General features: G+C 38.5%; 1 protein-coding gene across 1 annotated transcript in view; it reads left to right on the top strand.

Moving 5' to 3' along the window:
- The window catches only part of LOC134909378 (maltase-glucoamylase-like), a 395,541-nt gene that overhangs the window by 244,323 nt on the left and 129,408 nt on the right, over positions 1-21,810 (top strand). The window contains exons 51-62 of the mRNA XM_063916182.1: positions 1,432-1,528; positions 5,419-5,531; positions 5,608-5,733; positions 9,107-9,235; positions 9,548-9,658; positions 10,555-10,617; positions 12,337-12,453; positions 13,377-13,461; positions 18,155-18,293; positions 19,709-19,842; positions 21,246-21,280; positions 21,373-21,489. Of these exons, the coding sequence (XP_063772252.1) occupies positions 1,432-1,528; positions 5,419-5,531; positions 5,608-5,733; positions 9,107-9,235; positions 9,548-9,658; positions 10,555-10,617; positions 12,337-12,453; positions 13,377-13,461; positions 18,155-18,293; positions 19,709-19,842; positions 21,246-21,280; positions 21,373-21,489 (1,266 nt within the window). The remainder of the gene's footprint in view (positions 1-1,431; positions 1,529-5,418; positions 5,532-5,607; positions 5,734-9,106; positions 9,236-9,547; positions 9,659-10,554; positions 10,618-12,336; positions 12,454-13,376; positions 13,462-18,154; positions 18,294-19,708; positions 19,843-21,245; positions 21,281-21,372; positions 21,490-21,810) is intronic.

Here is a 21,810-nt window from a genome sequence, read left to right as displayed (position 1 = left end):
TTTAGAGAAAACCTGTGTCTAGCTATCATATTTACTTTTACTGTTCATAGTTTGTATTTCTCAATATTTAACTTTTACAGTTCTTTTGCATAGTATAAACACATACTGTATTTCACACACATAAAAATGTGCTAGGTCATGAGATAAAATATTTAACAAAAATGAGTTACGGTATTGATGGTATTAAATTAAAGCTTTGTGTAAAGATTAAGAATGTGGGGCTTATTCATTATGAGTTGTCAGAGTTTGTTGAATAGAGGCTGGCCACATCGGGACCTCAATAATGATTGTTGTGTTTCCACATATGTATCAGATTCGTTACGCTTAATGAATAGGCCCCTATGCAGGGGCATATCAAGAGAGGAGGCCCGTCTGCAGCCCCCACCTCAGCTTCCTCTTCTCTAGCCAGCAGAGCAATAGACTCTGGGCACTAGGGTCACTAGTCCCAGAGTCTAGTGAGTATATGTACAGCAGACACTTTTCCAGTGCAAAACGGTGGGAAAATGTCCACCGCGCTATTTTCTAGATGGTTTCTGCAGCGCTCCTTCTACTGACGCAGGACTCCAGAGGATACGTATTTAAAAACTAAGTGTAGGGTGTGTCGTATGGGCCCACTCTGGACCCCACACAACTGCACCCACTATAGATATGTGCTAGTGCCCGTATGTCTTACTACATGTTTTTTCATAGGGGTGCTGAGAAGACCAGGATAGATGCATAACTTCTATTTATGAATCTACAAATCAAAATAAATGCTTTCCAATCATGTAACAAATAATTTGAATAATATATATATTTTTTAATAACTGTTAATTTTTAATAATTACTGTTCTCTTCCATAAACTTAGCACTTTTATATAGCTTACAGCATTTAGCTAAATATATGAAGTAGCTTCAAATGGAATATATATACTAAATATCATGTTTGTCAGATGGTTTTTAGTACAGTACTGGAAAATAATTTACAAAACGATTCCAAAGTGAGCTACAATTCTAAGACGTCCAACCCATTGGTAATACTGTTTTGATTTAAAAAACACTAGTAAATAGAGTAAAAGCATTTCACGTGTCTTGTTCATATGGTTATGACATGTACTTAGAGGTATTTAAAAGCATTTACTAAGATGTTCTTTCTGCATATGTGACAAATATCTTCCTTTAGCCAAACACATATGCAAATCACATCTGGCAATGTACAGTAAGTGGGTATGTTTGTAGTTATTATTATGTTTTATCTTAAAAAAAAAAGCCACATTAGGTTTCCTGGATGGTCCTTGACACCCCTGTCTGACAATGGAAGGACAAGAGGATAAAAGTAATTTGGTACAAATCTCATGTTAATGATATTAGGATGTTCTGCAGATTTACACGTGTCGGTTTAGCAAATTGTACATTTGATTTTGATTGATCATTTGATGCATCCCTTTACAGTACAAAGAAAATGCATATGGATTGCACCCCTTTTACATGGGACTTGAAGATGATGGCAATGCTCATGGAGTTTTCCTGCTTAACAGCAATGCTATGGGTAAGTTAAATGTCACTTACAGATACACCTGGTAATATAATTACAATCTATGGTAAAAAAAATTTTGGTCAATACATAAAATGTTATCCTTATTCTATATGTTCTGAACATCTTTTGGCCAGAAATCATTTTGGATTATAGTCAATCTCCTATAAAATTGCCTAGATCTGTCACTTTGTGACTGTTTGGATAATGCTGGGCGTGGCTAGGAGCTCTCATTGGGTTAGCAGCAGGTCTATCACACCCAGCCCACTGCTGATTGGGCGAGAATTGCCCTCCCACACAGGTTACATCCAATGGGAGGTTCTGCCCTTTGGCTGCTGTGTGTTCACAGAGCAGGATTAACAATGGGGCTGATGTTGCTGCAGCTTCACGTCCACACCCTGAAATAGTCCCACTGCATCTGCAGCAACATACCCTCCAACAATTTACACATAAAAAATAAAATAGCTACAAATGTGAAAAGGGGGCGTGGCCACGGGTACAGTCGTGTGGCCACGCCCCTTTTCCTATACTTTCAATGGAAGTTTGGAGAGCCAAAAATCAGTACTGACCATAAAAAAATGTACTGTACCTGCCAAAAAGGTACAGCTGGAGGGTATGCCACTGCATCTGCAGCAAGTCTCTGCGCTGTAGATAGGAAAAACAAAAAATCCTTTTACTGCAGCATCCCATGGGGGTCATTCCGAGTTGATCACATGTAGCAACTTTTTGCTGCCCGTGCGATCAACTAGACGCCGCCTATGAGGGAGGGTTTTTCTGCATAGCAAGGCTGCGAATCCTTGTGCAGTCGAGCTATGCAAAAAAACATTTTGTGCAGTTTCTGAGTAGCTCTGGAGTTACTTACCCGCTGCGATTTCGTCAGCCTGTCAGGTCCTGGAATTGACATCGAACACCCGCCCTGCAAACACCTGGACACGCCTGCGTTCGCCGCACCACTCCCAGAAAATGGTCAGTTGACGCCGCGGAACGTCTTCCTCCTGTCAATCTTCTTGCGATCGCGGCGGCGATCGCTTTCTTCATTCTTCTTGTTGTTGCCCAGTGACGGCCGTCGCTGGGCAATGACACGCCTGTGCATTGCGGCCGCCGCGCTTGCGCAGAACCAACCCGTTCGCACCGCTATGAAAAAAAGCAGCATGCGAACGGGTCTGAATGACCCACTTTGTCCTGCTGCCAGTCCGCCTGCCCCCTCCGGCATCAACAATCCCCACTCCCTAGATGCGGTGCAGGTGGAACAAAAGCTGCTGCGGACACCGGCATAGATGTGTATGAAAGTGGTGCAGCGGAAGGCTTTCATAGCCATCCCTGCGCCGCATACTCTCTGAGCACTCTCTGCGCGTGATGTCACAGAAGTGCCTCCCCACCACAGCCGCGCTTAGATCCCCAAAGGCCCTGACTCCGCAACACAGCACCTGGCATGCTGGCCTGAAGCCCCGAGATGGCTAATGTAACAGATAGAGTGGGTGATATCGTGGAGGGTAATGTCTGGATGCTGAATCAATGTAAAAGGTGACAGTGCTGTGCAGTGCAGTGGGTGTGCAGTGTCACTGACACTGCACAACACTCTCACCATTTAAATCGATTCAGCCAGTCAGTCAGTTCTGCCAGCCAGTCACTATTGTTAGTGCCGGTGTTCCAACGCACAGCATTACAGGGAAGTAGACGCACTAAATAAACTACACCTCCCAGCTGCCCTTAATGCCAAAGCATTCTGGTACTAAGGCCTGCTGGGAGCTGTAGTTTATTGAGTGCATCTTCTTCCATGTATTGGGACAGCGGCACTAACAATAGTGACTGGCTGCTGTGCGAGTCTCCAGGAGAGCCACTGCCAAAGGGAGGACAGCAGCTTAGCTGCATCCAGGAGGAGAAGCAGAAGAAGCATTACCCACCCCTCCCCCACTCGCAGTACCTCCAGACCCCATCCGTGGCACCTCCACACACCCCCTCCCCCACCCGTGGTGGCTCTGGACCCCTACCTGCATTATTGCTAGATCTCCCTCTTGTGCAGCAGCAGAGTCAGACCGCCAGAATGTATAAAGGCAGTATGCAGCACAGGCAGATACACAGTGGTATCAGATTTCATGACCTACCAATGGAGAGATATGAGGAGGGAGAGAGCTTTAAGTTACTCAGGAATTCCAGCATCTCCCCCTCTCTGTATTGAAATACCTTTCTTATCAATTAAATAGTTCAACGCAGGTGACGCCAATCATATATTAAGAGGGAAGTCCAGTAGCAGAGCATTTTATCCCTCCTGGAATGAGTCATGTTGCTATGTATGCACAATCTAATATACACCCCCCTTTCTTCCCTGGAGCCCCCTTGTCTTAAGTGCCCCCACCCCCCAAGGCTTAATCTGGCCCTGAATGATTTGTTCATATACATTTAAAATACCTCCCTTTTAATGCAGTTTCTGCTTTCACAGTGAGTTCACATTTCAAGTTATAATAGGAAAAAAACAAAAGAGCAGGTTAGCTACAGTGTGGGTTGGATACAGCGTGGGTTGGATACGGTGCAAGTTGCACTGCATGGTGGATACAGTGTAGGTTGGATATAGTGCAGATTACAGTGTGGGTCAGATACAGTGCAGGTTACAGTTCAGGTTGGATACAGTGCAGGTCGGATATAGTGCTGGTTGTATACAGTGTGGGTCAGATAAATTGTGAGTCATGTACAGTGCAAGTTACAGTGCTTGTTGGAGACAGTGCATGTCAGATACAGTGTGGTTTGGATGCAGTGCAGGTCGAATACATTATAGGTAGAGATACATTCTGTATTCTAGAAGTAATAGTGCACTTATTCTGACAGCAGGCTGGAGGGTTACCTCAATGGTAAATGCCCCCAGTGGTATCTATGAGGATGATGATGGACCAGGCACTGCAGTGTACACAGTGCTCTCTCAGTGTCTGCCATGCTTGGCTTGTGTGTCTGCAGCTCAGCAGTAGCCTCTGGGTGGAGAAGAATGCAGGGGTCCATTGGCTGAAAGTCATTAGAACAAATGTCTCAGTCAATCAGGGGTCAGCCCATGGTTTGAATGAGACTTTGAAATTGGCACCTGAATCCAAAACCCATGAGATCCAACACCAGGAAAATTATGTTTTGCCTAGATTTTGGATCCTAGGCAGGTGGGGGGATCCAAGTGCTGACTCGAATCCACTCAAATTGGGTAAGTTTGGGTGGGCTTGGTTCTCTTAGAAATGAGCCTGGTAATCTCTAGTTATAATGTCTACCTGCCGCCTTTACTGAGAAGAGGCAGTCATTACGTGAGTTAAACCAAAATAAATGTAACTGATTTTATTGGTTCCTAATATATAGGAGCCACATCATGAATAATATTGGTCCAGCACCCAAAGGTGCTGATTCAAAGTTTCATCTTTCTGTGTCCACTTTAGCATCTTTGAAGTTGTTGTATTTGCAAATTTATGCTAAAGCTAGCATCAGCCCTTCCCCTGGTGTACAAAGCAAGCGTGCATTTGAATGGTCAAGGACTGGGGTGACCACTTTGTGCTTCTATAGGTTCTATAATACTGCTAAGTGCCTCCTTAGATGCCACCAATGGTCGCACCATCAAAACTTTCACCAGCCCTATGGCTTAAGTAAGCATCTGTGTACATGTGCAGTTCAGTGACACACCAAATAGATGGGACTTTTTGTGTGCTGAATAGCCACCTACAGTACCAGTCACCACCCAGGAATGCCCAGCACATGGTCTCAATCACAACTGCAACTCTGTGTGTACACTGTTTTAAGGATATACATGCATTAGCAAAAAAAGATCAACTCCAGGTATAGGTACTCTTTAATATTGTTAATAATCACAATATGGAAATATGATATTGTCCTAAAGTTTTCACAAACTTTGTTTTTATGGATGTTCTTTTCCATTTCAGATGTTACACTGCAGCCAACCCCAGCTCTAACATATCGTACAATAGGTGGAATTTTAGACTTTTTTGTCGTACTGGGTCCAACACCAGAGAATGTTGTCCAGCAGTATACTAAAGTAAGATTGTTATTATTCACAATAGTGGCACCACTTGAACCCTATCATGATCTAATTGGTTCTCTTTTCACATCAGCTTATAGGTCGCCCTGTTATGCCAGCTTATTGGTCCCTTGGATTCCAATTATGTCGCTATGGCTACAAGAATGATAGTGAGATTGAACAAGTGTATCATGATATGGTGGCAGCACAAATTCCATATGTAAGTCATTATTCAGATTCATGGATAGAAAGGATTAACAAATCATATTAAAATAATAAAAGTTGATTAGATTTTTTTGTTATGCCAGATTTGCATAGCAACAAGTTTCAGTGATGATCGTAGATACGTTTCCATGGGATATAGATGCCCAGAATTCACCCACTAGATTAAACTGATTAAGATGGTGGAAAAATGTGTGGCATGACCATTCCTAGTACCACACAAGCACATAAAGTAGCTCTTTTTTACATGGCAGTGTGAGTAGGCTTTCCAGACCAAGATATTTATCAGACATTTGCTATGTAGAGTAAGGGTCAATTAAAAAGAGTAAAAGTTTGGTACTTGGTTTTTCTGCAAATACTTCCAAATGTTAAAAATGTGTACTTAGAAAGATTGTGTCATTAACATATTCTGCTAACAGGAGATTGGAAAATTAGTCTCTCCTCATTTTATTTGTGGGACAAGATTATATTAATTGTTAAAAAACAGTGGGCTCCCTACTGTGCATATATGCTGGGCACTAGAACCCAGGGAGGTCTGCCTTCCAATCAGATGTACTGCTGCACCATGTAATTGCAGCCATCTTGTAGATCCATACTGTGTGAGAAGTGAAATTATGGAGACACAAGTCTCCAATTAGCTCCAGAGAGACAAAGATTATCTGCTAATATAAAGCTGTTCCAGCATCTCTGTACTACTACCTACAAGCTTTATAGAACCCCACTTTGCTTAAAGCTTTAACCAATAACCAATGTGTATAGAACAGTGAGTACGGCTCTGCCTGTTATACTTCAATAAACAAACACCACTGGTTAAGTAACTGGGCTCATAGTTTGAGTCATCTGCTGGTGTGTGCTTATATACTGAAATACTACAAACAACACCTGCACACACAACATTCATGAAATTAAAGGTGTATAGATGTTGTTACAGGATTCTTCCAATGATGTACATCATGCCCCACCCACAAATGCTTGATAACGTTAATCGTGAAACTGAGCATCAGTGGGCATGGAATGATGCCAAGATACAAGTCATTACAGTTCTCCATTACTATACAATTAGATTTTACATCAATACTGTATGCAAAAATACAGTACCTCAAAAAACTAATATAAGACAATTTGTAATATAAGCTTGTAAACTACGTGTGCAGTGAACAGTGACACAATAGAGGTAAATAACCAAGCAGAGCATAGTTAGTTAACTACTTTTCAAGTCTACTCTACAGAAGAAGCCTGGAGAGGAGATGTTGCTTGCCACTCCAGGGGGCAGGACCGGGCAGTCTGTCACTATGCCATGATTTATGAGTCTGCAGGGAGGGTTGGGGCTAAATGATGCAAGTTTTCTTAATTTATCCCCTCACCACAGAGCCAAAATTTCCATTTAATATCTCCTCATCCTGCCCGCTTGCTGGAGGGTAGGCAAGTATGAAGCAGAGACAAGCATCAACCAGGTGCAAAACGATTAGCTGGCACACCAATTAGTTTCTACTGCCACAGTGCCTGAAATAAATAGTATACATTCTGAGGAGCAGCACTGGTCCATAAATCATTCAGTAACAATAAACTCCAACAGCCAATTTAGCAACGTTTATTCACCTGACGACGGGCAAATAAAGGCTGTAACATTGCTAAATGATTTATGGACCATTGAGTGCCATTGCTCAGACTGTTGGTCTGTCTATCTATCTATCTCCCTCTCTATAGATAGATAGATAGATAGATAGATAGATAGATAGATAGATAGATAGATAGATAGATAGATTAGCAGTATGGATGGTGTAATGGTTAGCATTACTGCATCACAGAACTGAGGTCATGGGTTTGATTCCCACCATTGCCCTAACTGTGTGAAGTTTGTATGTTCTCCTCACGCTTGCGTGGGTTTCCTCCGAGTACTCTGGTTTCCTCCCAGAATCCCCCAAAATAAATAAATATATATATATATATATATAGTGGCAGGTTAATTGGCTCCCAACAAAATTAACGTGTGTGTGTGTGTGTGTGTGTGTGTGTGTGTGTGTGTGTGTGTGGTAGAGAATATAGAGTGTATGCTCCACTGGGGCCAGGACTGATGTGAATGACCAAATATTTTCTGTAAAGTGCTGTTGAAAATGTGTGCGCTATATAACTAGCTGATAGTAATAATAGATGGATAGACAGATGCTTATCTTTTTGAATGTTTCTTCAGTCACGTAACCCACCATAAGAGTCAACATATAGAGGATAAAGATACATAAAATATATTGTGCACTGATACGTAGATAAAGTAAACACTGTATTATAAACCTTTAAAATCTTATACCCACAATTAGGTTTTTTTTTACTTCCAATAAGGTAAAACTACCAAGGGTTAAAATTTTATATTTATTACACAGTGATCTATAATTAAAAATAGGTGGGGAAAAAATGAAATCATAACAATAAGTGATTGTCTGTCCATAGGGTAATCTCAGATATAGTTGTATATTCATCAGTTACGCATATATACACTCCCTTTGTCATCCATCAACATAGCTATTACCAAATAATTGGCAACGCAAATGAGACAGAAGGTTATGAAACTGTACAGTTTAGAAAATGGTTATAAAAAAGAGTAGTCAGTTGAAAGCCGTAAAACTAAAAGATAATAGAAAAGCAAGAAAATCATGAAAGGGTTTAAAACTTGTCAGGAACAGGACACATAAGCAAACTATCCCCATGTACAGTGAAGAGAATGTACCTGTAAGAGGGGCAAAGATTAACTCAAAGATGTAAGTTATGGGCCAGGCACACAATTGTCACATTTGGAGAAATAATAGCAACTGCATGCAAAGAAAAGCACCTGAATCCACCCTGAAATGGTTGCAAGAACACAAAATCATAGTTTTGCAATTGCCCTCTCAGTCACTTAAATAAAAACCTATGATACAGTATGTAGAAAGCAGCCCTCAAGCGATGACCCAAGAATATAAAAGTGGAGGAGTGTTGCAAGATCCCTCAACAAGTGTTCTAAGTATAACAAAAAAGTGTCTGCTGTTATTCACACCAAGGAAGGCCACAAAAATTAATAATGGGGGTGACAAAACTATGTTTTCTGAAAAAATCATTTTACAATAGAAAAGGGTTTTTTTTTTATTCCAAAACAAAGTCAGAAAGAAAACTTATGCAACTAACCACTTTGCTTATGCCCAAAATATCTCTCATTGCATGTGTGGTTTATTTATAAATTAATTTTATGTACTTTACATGAAGGCTACCAAAAATTCAGGATGTGACTGTACTGTATGTTGCAAAATTTGTTGTTGTTTTCCCCCACATTGTATCAGCCTTACATCATTCAAATAACTTTATACTGTGCTTTAAGTACTGCATGCCTTTTCTCCTTTTAGGATGTACAGTATGCTGACATTGATTACATGGAGAGACAAATGGACTTCACTTTGGGCAAAGATTTTGCAAGACTTCCTCAGATATTTGATAGTATCAGATTAGATGGAATGCGAGTTATCATCATGCTGGTATGATGTTGGTCTAACATTTGTATATTAGATAAGAAGTGTAGTAATTGTTTAGTAATGCCAACAGGCAATATCCCAGCCTGACAGTCCAATGCTGAATCGCAATCACAAACCATAACTTGTATCCTCGGTGAGCAAATGGGAAGCAGGTTGTTTTGCTATGTGCCAACATGACCTGCTCATGTGTGCTTAGCATTGCATGATGTTTGAATTGCTTCATCTGTTACTGTATAAAATCAATACTTAAAAGGAATTAATTAATGATGACACTGTTTCATATATCAGCTAATTTATTTATTTACATTTTCTTAGGATCCAGCAATTGCAGGAAATGAAACAGAACCTTATCTACCATTTACTAGAGGAAGGGATCAGGATGTGTTTATTAAATGGGATGATAAAAGTGACATTGTATGGGGAAAGGTATGTATGATCTGAAAGTGATGAGCAGCATCTAACAAAAATCATTTATGGTGATTATTAAGTAGAGTTGGACACATTTAAGTCAAAAGTGCAGATGTACCATGTACAGTACAGTAACTGAAGAAAAGATATAACGGAAAAGAGAAAGGAGCCTGTTTTGGGTGGACACTCTTGGTGGGAATTTAACTTTTAATAATCCTTAGATAAAAAGGTTTGTGGGGCTACAATACATTCACAGAGATCACAAAAAAAAACCATTTTATTTTAATAGAAGCAAAAAAAGTGATCCTACAGGATAAATATAAGTTAGTCATATATCAGTATTTTTTTAGCATATCATGCAGGTTCATATTGCAAACATTATAGTAAATCAGTGACCTCCCAATAACATTCAATGCTGTATACACCCTTGTACATCATAAAATATTACATTACAACATAAAGAGCTAGCAATAAGCATGCTTTGTCTGCTAGTGATGTTGATTATACGTAAGGGTAGCAGTAGTGTAATTGTCCCCAGGAAAGGACAGTGTGCAGGAAAAACCCAGTCCCAAATGCATTAAGCCTTAATAAGTGATAAAGTGGAGACTGATATACAGTTATAAAGTACCAGCCAATCAGCTTCCTAACTGCCATGCTACAGGATGTGTCTGAAAAATGACAGTTAGGGGCCGGTCGGTTGGTTGGTTGGTTGGTGCTTTATCACACGTTATCTGTCTCCACTTAATCACTGTTTAAGGCGTAACACATTAGGGCCACAATCACATAGAGAACTGGAATACTTATCATGTTTTATAAGTGTTTTTCAATATACTGTATATCTCACATCTGTCGGGCAGCATGAGATGCTTAATGAAGTCTATATGTTTTTTACATTCTGAATTTTCTTATGTCAGGTCTGGCCAGATTTACCTAATGTTATTGTTAATAACTCACTTGATTGGGACACACAAGTTGCGGTAAGTACTGTAAACATCTCCCTCTGCATCTGACACAATAATTCTAAAATGGAGCAATATTAATAAATTTCAGAGCCATTAATACTACCGGAGAGCACAAAAATCTTTTCACAAATAATTTATTAGCTAATACAATGGGGATTGCTGGTTATTTTGACTACACATGCAATTTGGGGGGGGGTGGGAATTATAGAATAGGAACAAAATAATCATCTAAATTGCTGCACAGTAGTGCAACTTTATATTCATTATATCTCCAATCAAGCAGCAATTTAAGGTACTGTAGTTTTTTTTTTACTATTTTTGATGGATCAATACTAACCAACAAGTTGTGTTTTGTGGATTTCTGTCTATGAAAGTACTGTAGGTGGGATAATTTCTGACCCAGCAAAAATAGATTAACATATTAACTCACCTGTGCATGATTAAAGAAATCAACAAAACATGACCTGTTACTTGAGGTCTGGACTTGGAAACCAATAGTCTTTATCACTGATAAGATAAAATCATTTTGTCAATTCAAATAAAAGATATATAATAAATTATTTCCTTGCAACAGTTGAGAATTATGACAGTTCCTTGTGATTGCTAAGACAAAGAAGACAACAGCACATGTTAGATGTCTGGACCAAATGCCATGTTTGAACATTAATTATTCAGTGTATGGTTCTGACTGATGACTGTGTACAGTCTGAAAATGTCTGGAAATTATATGGATCATCCAGTTTAGTTTTCAAAGCTGTTCTATCCACTCGACCATTATTCAACTTCAGGCTGTGATTGGACATTGCATAGTGTATGGAGGTGTTACAACTATCGGGCAGTCATCTCCTTGCCTTTTCCTGTTGTAATGTTTTGAGATTGTCAATATAAGGTTCATACATTCTATCCATGAAAATATTTTGTAATGTATTAAAGGACACAGCACAACATTGTTATAATATAAGCAAACAGCTATTTATTGATAAACGATAGTATTTAACAATGTATAACACACAAACATAGTTATAAGGAAATATTTAACTAATGTTTAGACTTCAACCATCCCTGGGGAGGCCCTTTATGCTATAGTCAGACACCCAGATTGAAGTACATGGACACTGAACACATCCATTCATGTAAGTTGCAGTTACAAAGGTCAAGATGTGTTTGCACATCACAACCTTTTATACCCCTTGATATTAAGGGCTTTAGATCCTCAGAAATATACGCCAACTGTATAGCATCCAATACATAGATGCCCTACTTTTTTTTAATGGAGGCAGTATTGGTCCATTTATGGTTATAACTAAATAATAACATATAAAATCACGTATTTATCTGTCCTCATGGCCACTATTTGTTATCAGAGCCACCTTAAGCCCAATAACAACCCATTTGTACATGTCAGTATGAATAGAACCCACTGCAACAGGCAAAATATTCTCTTCACATCCTACAACACACAAACATGCAGCCTTATAGTGACTTATAATATGGACAAGGGCCACATGATTTTTAACATTAACCCTACTGGTTAAACTTGTAGGGTACAATTTATAGCCAGAATAAGATCATATATATATAAAAAAAGCTTTATTATATAATATTAAAATCAAACGCATGAATTCTGTTTTACACCCTTTCTGCAAGTTTGCATCCCTCCGTTTTAAGATGCTCAAGTGCTTGGAGAAACACTTTTCAAACTTTAGTTTACAGTATGTATTTATTTGTCTTTAGATATACAGAGCTCATACAGCATTTCCAGATTTTTTTAAGAATGAGACAGTGGAATGGTGGAAGCAAGAAGTGAAAGAATTTAGAGAACAATTTATTCGGTTTGATGGCATATGGATTGTAAGCATTGCTTTTATTTTTCCTACAGTATATAGAAAATGTGTTATTTATGCCCACATAAAACTTATATTTTTATGAACATCTTGTAAAATAATTGTATTATTTAAATTTGCTCATGGAGCAGAAAACTATTTGGTAACAAATGCTGTAAGTCCATAGTTTTCGTAAATTGCAGTTACTTGCTACTGTGGGGATGGTATTAGAATACTGACAGTTGGGATCCCGATAGTCAGAATCCTGACTGCCGAATCCCAATGACGATGGATCCTGGTAAATATTGTAACCCTAACCGACCACTCCCGCAGCCTAACCCTAACTGTCCCCTCCTACAGCCTAATCCTAACCCTCCCCATAGTGACTGAACCTAACCCTATACCTAACCCTAACTCTAAACCCATAACCATTGGAATCCATGAGGATTCGGTTGTCAGGCTTGTGACTGTCGGAATCCTGACTGCCTCCCATTACTAAGTACTGCTGTGTTTTATGGGACAGTTGGAAGAGTGAATTGCCTAAATATTCTAAACTCAGACTTCCACTTTTATTTAAAAAAAATGACTGTTAAAAAATTACTGTTTTTCCTCTGAAATAATTTAAGATAACATCAGACAAATAGTCATAAACCACAGAAAATTGCCCGCTGATTACATCGAATTGGTCCTTGAAACCTTCAGATTTTACTGTAAGACAATTGCATTTAAAATATATTCAATATGTAGCTGGATATACTGTATGTTTACTTTTTATCATGTGGTATTTGCATTGCAGTTTATGTTTTTACTATTCTTTATTTACTGTACCATTTGCAAAGTTAGTAAGAGTTCCAATATATAACCCCTATTAATATAAACCCCTATAAGGCAATATTAATGCTGCAATTGCTTTACAAAAAACAAACAAAAAACAGATGTTTTTCATTTTAGGATATGAATGAGCCTGCAAATTTTGTACATGGATCAGTCATTGGTTGCAGGAACCACACTTTGAACCATCCCCCATACATGCCAGGTAAATTATAAGGATATATTTATTTTTTCATCTGAATTTAATTTGCCTGAAAATTGGCTTTCCTAAAACATACCTAAAAGAAAGCAGCTTTGTGAAAGATTACTAGTTATCCCAAATATCTAAACTTTTCCTAAATGTAAATGAATTTATAAAGTTTCAGTACACAGTAGGCTGAAATGATTTATGAAACTAATGTTACATAACCCAAGAGTTTCTATGTTGCCTTAAGTGCTGCAGTGTAAATTACCAGAAGATGAATGAAGTTGGGATGATGTTTGTTCCAGGATTATAAAAAAAGAAGAATAAGCATTGTGTGTCGGGAGGAGGGAAGGAGGGGGGTGGCTGCATGTTAATTATATGTGGGGAATGGATATATAGTCATTTCAGCAACCAGGATTGATTACGTTATTAACAATCATCATCTTGGGCAGTACAGATGGTGTAATGGTTAGCATTACTGCCTCACAGCACTGAGGTCATGGATTCAATTCCCACCATGGCTCTACCTGTGTGGAGTTTGTATATTCTCCCCGTACTTGCGTGGGTTTCCTCCGGGTACTCCGGTTTCCTCCCACAATCCAAAAATATGCTAGTAGGTTAATTGGATCCCAACAAAATTAACCCTATTATGAATGTGTGTGCGTGTACATGTGGTAGGAAATATAGATTGTAAATTCCACTGGGGCAGAGACTAATGTGAATGGGCAAATATTCTCTGTAAAGTGCTGCAGAATATGTGTGCGCTATATAAATAACTGATAATAAATAATAAATAAATAAATCATCCTGTAATTATCACAGAAAGTATTAATAGTTACCTAATTTTCAAAATATAAATTTTTGCATAATAAATATTGAAATATTTATAAATTAAATTAGAAATATTGTTACATATTCAGGATTAAAATGACTGTGAAAACTGTGATAAATATTACTGAATTCATACATTATCATTTTAAAGTACTGTATTATAAATGTACATATACATGTCATTTTTCTATACTAATACTTTAAGAATATTGTGTCTTTTTGTTCCAAGTTGGCACAAAAACTACTGAACCATGAAAACTGCATAATTTTGTAGTGTAAATAACCTACACATTATTTCATTCTGATCAGTCAAGTAGAAGCTGAGCAATTATAAAAACAACATTTATTGGTATCATCAATGCAACAGAGAGCAACTCATGGTTATGTGAATGTGTTATCCTTGCACCCAGGAACAAACAAGTTCACTCTATTAACAATTATATATTGGAGAGGTTTCCAGGGTAGATGAGAGTTTTCTATTCTATCAACACTCTCATGAACGTAGTAGATACTGTACAGTGCACCATCATCCCGAATTCCTAAATAATCTATCAGCATCAGGATTACCCCCACATTTTATAACCTTGAAAGTTGGTGTGCTAATAATACTGATGAGAAATGTGTATACACGGGTAGAAGCTAGTACTGTAGATCAAGTCTGCGCTTCATAATACCATAGTGTGCATAATATATCTTTAAGAAATTATATATGATTTTTTTTCTTCCCAAGAAATAATTCTCATTATTGATAACACAACAAATGTTCTAAATATATAACCATTACTAAACTAAAATATATGAAAGTGAGAGCAGAATAAAGATGGGAGCACTGGTTGTTATTTTCTGTGTAGAGTACAGGGCACATACGGTAGTGGGTATTGATACTGTATGTGGCTTCAAGCACTATGGTGTGGACACATCAACAAAGTGCACAGGCATTAGTTGATGGACATAGTATTATTATAATCCTAATGTTGGTTACATAGCACAACAGTTCTTAAGAAATTGATTTTTACTATTTAATATTAATTAACAGTTCTTTATATAGTGCACTCATTTATAGCAGCACTTTAAAGATAATATTTGGTTGTTCACATAAGTACTTGCCTCAGGGGATCTTACAATCTATATTCACTTGAACATGCACACACACATACATATCCACTAGGGTTAGTTTTTGAAGTGGGCCAAGTAACCTACCAGTATATTTTTGGATCACATACAGTATGGAACTACTCAATTCTATGTTCCTGTGAGAGTTTGGAACAACATCTGGCATTGTCAAACATATACTGTATCTATATATTATCTGCTTATCCACGTGCACAAAAAAGTCCAAGCGGTTTATTTAGAGAGTGTTGGATTGTAAAATCTGGTGCTTCTTATTGTGTTTATGCCTGATATTTAAAAGTACAAGTCATGGAAATATACAGTGAGAGTCTGGAGAGTGTGCTTCCTATTGGACCCTTCGCAGTTGTTTTTTTCAACTACCTATCCCTTTATTTGATTGTTGGTGTTTGTGTGGTTGTATAGTAAAAAAAAGCATTATTGTCTGCAAATACATGTGTTGCAAGAGGTAGTTGCAAAGTATTTAAGAAAGGTATTGATTAAGTTACAACCCTAGCAGGGGGACCTAGTGAGTGAGAGATATACTTGCACATATTTGGCTGTTTCTTCTGTTCACTGGAATGTGTAGCTGATGGATTGATGCTTTTGTTGTTACGTTATTTATTTAGTTCTCAGTTTCAAGTGTATTTTTAATAAATTGTGACTGAATTTATCTGCAATCTCAAGTTGCTGTGCATTTAGTTTGATACAGTATTTTATTTGTTGTTTAGGTTGTATTTAAGTTTGTGTTAAGTGTTAATGAAGTTAGGACATTTTTGCCATGTCAATATAGTTATTCTTAACGAATAGGCGGCTTAATGGATGGAAGATACAGATGTATCCACATACACCTGATCTCAAATCATGCCAAATAGCCCCATTCAGTGTGCCACAGACTTAGGGCCTAATTCAGATCTGATCGTAGATGTGCTAAATTTAGCACATCTATGATCAGTGTCACAGACATGCGGGGGGACACCCAGCACAGGGCTCGTCCACCCCGCATGTCTGGCTCTGCCTTCCCCCGGCACAGGTACGGAAGTATCACACAGCGGCGATGCTTTTGTACCTGATGAGTAGCTCCCTGCCAGCACAGCACCTGCGCGCTGGCAGGTGCTACTTGCTGTGCCCTTGGTCACAGCGGCTGTGTGTGAAGTCACGCAGGTGCCGCGGCCCGACCTCCCAACGGTTTGGACCGCACCCCTCCAAACAGTATTCTAACACCATTGGTACACCCACTCCCACTGCTCGACCACCTCTGCTTGTCAATCAAGCAGAGGCAATCACAGCCCTGAGATGCTGATAGCATCTCACTGGGCTTCCAGGGTGCGCACGCGAAATGTGGCCAATGTGTGTGCGTACTCTACAAAGTAATTCAGACTGCGATCACTGCCGCTGCAGCAATGCAGTCTGAATTACCCCCTTTGTGACTTAACCATGGCCAAACAGTAATCCTAGGTACCTGGGGGGTTATTCCAACCTGATCGCACTCTAGCTTTTTTTGCAGCACTGCGATCAGGTCAGAACTCGGCAAAAATGTGCATGCGTATCATACGGGTACAAAGTGGATCAGTGCTGGATTTAATGAAGAATCCATCCATACAGCTGATCGCAAGAAGATTGACAGGAAGAAGGCGTTTATGGGTGTCAAAACTTTTTTGTACCGCTTGGCTGCACAAGCGTTCGCACACTTGCAAACCAAAAATTCACTCCCTCATAGGCAGCGACTATCTGATTGCAGTGCTGCAAAAAATAGCTAGTGTGCGATCAACTCGGAATGACCCCCTTGGCACACTATAAGCAAACTTAGATGCAAATTTGAGCAAAAAGTAGCAAAATTTAGGAAATAGTGCACAATCTAGGATAAAAGGCAAAAACTAGGTCAAATAAACATTGTTATCCTTAATCTGTGTCTTTATACAAATCATCTTTGCTAAAAAAAATATTATTCCTAAGTACCTAGTACACTCTAAGCAAAGCAAGATGCAAAGTTAAGGAAAAAATAGCAAATTGAGAAAAAAAAAGTATGGAGTCTGTGTTAAGAGTCAAAAGACAGGTCCACTATGAGTGACCATGCACCATGTAATAGTATAGTTTATCTGTAACTTTATACTAAATCCTTTGCAACAAAAAAACTAATTCTATGTACATTGGACCTTATTCAGCATCAGTTGCAGTTTTGCTATATTAGCAAAACTGCAACTACTAACAAACGCATACTGGGTGCTGCCCAGCGATGCGATCACAATTCAACTATGAATACATCGCCCACCCAGCAAATAGCGGAAACCCACCTACATATGCTGAATCGATGCCACCTAATGGCTGCTGCTGTCAATCATAGTGCGATCGCAATGTGAAAGTTTGCATATGCATCCTATGCTGAATAAGGGCCATAGTACAATATAGGCAAACCAACACATGAAATTGAGGGGAAAGTCTGAAAAACTATGCGGGAATTGATGCCTTGGGTTGGGACAGACATCTTGGGTGAGCTATAATGAAGTCCGAATTCGGGGGACGTGCAGGATTCCAGGTGAAAAGTTTTTTTAAAGGGGCAATCATGTACTGTATAATGCATGGTTTAACCTTGTACATGATCACATCTCTGAGTTCTACTGGCATCCCGCAGAGCCGATGAACTCAGACTCCATTACATCCCGGCCCTTGTGCCATATGTCACACAAAGGATAGGTGTATGAGGACACATCTGTATGCATTCTAAGACCAGACACCAAAATAACAATAAAAAATTGCTGTATTTTCTTTTTTCAAGCCCTGAATTCAAAAGATATGGGATTGCAACACAAGACCATATGCATGGACAGTCAGCAATTCCTTCCAGATGGCACCCCGGTGAGACACTATGATGTCCACAATCTGTATGGCTGGTCCCATGCTAAGCCAACATTTGAGTAAGTCAAATTTTTTATATTAAATTATTGTATTAAAATGTATCACCTGCTGCAGATATGTGTGTCTGGTGATGATGAGACTTTGTAAGAATTCTAAAGAGAATGGTGTGAAATAAAAAATCTAGTAGCAGTTGTGTAAACTATGGGGGTAATTCCAAGTTGATCGCAGCAGGATTTTTTTTTAGCAGTTGGGCAAAACCATGTGCACTGCAGGGGAGGCAGATATAACATGTGCAGAGAGAGTTAGATTTGGGTGTGGTGTGTTCAATCTAAAATCTAATTTGCAGTGTAAAAATAAAGCAGCCAGTATTTACCCTGCACAGAAATAAAATAACCCACCCAAATCTAACTCTCTCTGCACATGTTATATCTGCCTCCCCTGCAGTGCACATGGTTTTGCCCAACTGCTAAAAGAAATCCTGCTGCGATCAACTTGGAATTACCCCCAATATACCAAGACATAAAGGTGAAGGGGTTGAATCCTGTTTCACTGCATGTGGGGCAGATGTAATATGTGCAACTCTGAGTCACCCCCAAAACTAGAATGAGGCAGGAGCTAAGGCATGCCAGAGGAAGGAACCATTGTAGCCGCTCGTACATCCATGAGAATATCCACCTGTATTCAAAGTCTGCCACATCTATGCGACCTCACCGCCAACTGCCCTCCACTTTGTTATCTGCATTTGCACCAACTCTATACCTGGTGCTGAAAAACTGCTGAAAAACCCACAATTGCGCCTAAATGTCCATGACCAACCTGTGGAAGAATGTGTACAAAATGGATAATACACAAAAACCCATTTGTACGCCTCTAATGTATCATACATTTACAGGGGACTGTTAGTAAGGTAAAGTTAAACATTTAAAGTTTTGTTGCTAGAAGGTCCAAACACAGTAGAATGTTACATGACATTACTTTAGAGACCATGATGAAATATTCAGAAGATCATCAAACTACAGTAATATACAGTAATATAGAAGTCTTTCAGTAATCATCATTTCCAGATATCATCGCTTAAAGCTTTACTGCTGATAACAGGAACATCATTTTACTTTTTGTATCATAACTTCATTTTCCCGAGTCATATTTTTGACCCCATACACAATAATAATAATAATAATAATAATAATAATAATAATAATTTGGGATTATTATCAGATGATGTCATCAGAGTATTTGAAAATTATCAAGTGGATAATAATTTCATACTTGGTTGCTGAAACGACTTCTGTTCCTAATCTTGCTTATTTGCTCTTCATGAAAATATTGCATACTGCTGAAAACCAGATTTAATTTTTAGCGGATTTTAATGCAAAATAAGGAAAAACATTATAAGTCACTATTACTTCACGCTCTAGTGGAAATTTATTCACTCTCTATTTATAATTATTCATTTCACTTTATCTCCTAAAAGTATCTTGCGCAACATAACTGGAAAGAGAGGAATTGTTGTCAGCCGTTCTACATTTCCAACAGTTGGACAGTGGATAGGACATTGGCTGGGAGATAACACAGCCGCCTGGAACCAGATTGATAAATCTATTATTGGTAAGTACTGTAATTATTTTAACACATTGGTGTATGTAAAACAGCTTTTTGCTGCATTATTCGTGTAGAGTATTCACATAAATAATTTAGTAACTGCTATAGGAGGATATGGTCAAATACCTGCTGGGATCCACTCATAGTCCATACTGAAAGTTGCCAGCAACTACTATCAATTAGATTTGTGGCACACTGTTACGGATTTCCGTTTCCCGCCTACACCTGCCTTTATTGCCGGAGAGGAAGCTGCCTGTTGGAGCTCGGTCTACTCTGGTCCTTGTGCACAGCAGACAGTGTACAACTGCAGTGAGTTACCAGATGGACAGCCATCACCTCCTAGCCACAAAGGGGCATGGTGACTTCCACGTCATCATAACGTGGAAACCCATGTCACTAACCATACTTATGGCTCCCTGTTTGTCCCATTTGCTAAACTGATCAGGACTTAGATGCCTATTCATGAAGCAGTGAAAAGATTGGATGAGTGAGCCAGTGGAGAAGTTGCCCAACCAATCAGCTATGTATAATTTTATAGATTGCACTTGATACATTTTACTTCAAAGCTGATTGGTTGATATGGGTGATTTCTCCACTGGCTCACTTCTCTACTGTTTTCACTGCTCCATGAAAAGACCCCATAATACAATATGTTCCATTGCTACCAATTAGAAATTTGGCACCTGACAATTTGTATTGGTGGTGAACACCCTCAAACATTGGAGGCTTCATCCTGATCTGTGGACACTATATATACCCGTTAATTGACATATTTGCATTCTTGACTGTATGAGAGGAAAAAAATATTTGTTTGTTTACTAAACTGATATTTGGCAGCATCAGCAGCGTATTAACCCATTCACTTTACATAATCTGTTTATATATATATGTCTATTTGTATGTATACACTGTTTTAGTTACCAGTTCCTTTAAAAAGAAAAGAAAAGTGCTCTCTTAATTTTTTATCAATGAACAGTTATATATTATTCATTTGACATTTAGTAGCTCACCTAGGGCCAAATGTAATAGAGTGAGAGTTTCAGAAAGTGAGAGATTTGGTAAGGTTTTTCAGGGTTTTTTTTTAAAGTGGCAATCATTTACACTGCAAAACCAGGTTGATCTTGCTGTGTAAATGATTGCCACTTTAAAAAAAACTGCAAAACCTTACCAAATCACTCACTTTTTGAAACTCTCACTCTATTACATTTGGCCCCTTGTGAGATTTTTTGCAAAGTTCTTTTTGGCCATGTACTGTAGCAACTGGCCCTTTACATTTGCAGCACGTATTTAAGCAACTGTTACCACTAAACTGCCAATTAGCGCCAGGATTTGGGGTTACACTTTGTATCCCTATCACCATGTTTATTTGGATAATGTTTTGAAAATAAATGTCTTTATTTATTTTACAGGCATGTTGGAGTTTAGTCTTTTTGGAATGTCATACGTAAGCACATTTTCCTTTTTATATGCAAGGTATATATTCATCTGCAAATAACATTGACTAATACATAATATATATTGTATTTATTTCTGTAGACTGGTGCAGACATTTGTGGTTTCTTTGGAGACACTACATACGAGCTATGTGCTCGCTGGATGGAACTCGGAGCATTCTACCCTTATGCTAGAAATCACAATGGAAAAGACTACATTGTAAGTTACTTTTGCAAAATTTGTACAAAGTGCTCAAATGTACAATAGGGTGTAAGGAGTAATTTTGTAATATTAATTTAAAAAGCTCCAGTTATGTTATTCTTAATAATTAAAGGGTCTCCATCAACATTTTGTGTAATTTATATTGATTTATAATATAGATGTACTGTAGTTGTAATTAGGGGCTATCTGCTAAGTACTTCAAGGTAAATAAAATGGAACAAAAAAGTTAACAAGTTATTGATGGACTTCCGGTTCTGGGTTAATGGAGTCTGTATTTAACCATATTTTATAACATGGATTACTACCTTTGTATTTTAA

Source organism: Pseudophryne corroboree, chromosome 4 (assembly GCF_028390025.1).
Source record: "Pseudophryne corroboree isolate aPseCor3 chromosome 4, aPseCor3.hap2, whole genome shotgun sequence".
NCBI lineage: Eukaryota > Metazoa > Chordata > Amphibia > Anura > Myobatrachidae > Pseudophryne > Pseudophryne corroboree.
The sequence above is the reverse complement of the archived record's forward strand: the minus strand, read 5'-3'. Positions and strand labels throughout refer to the sequence as shown.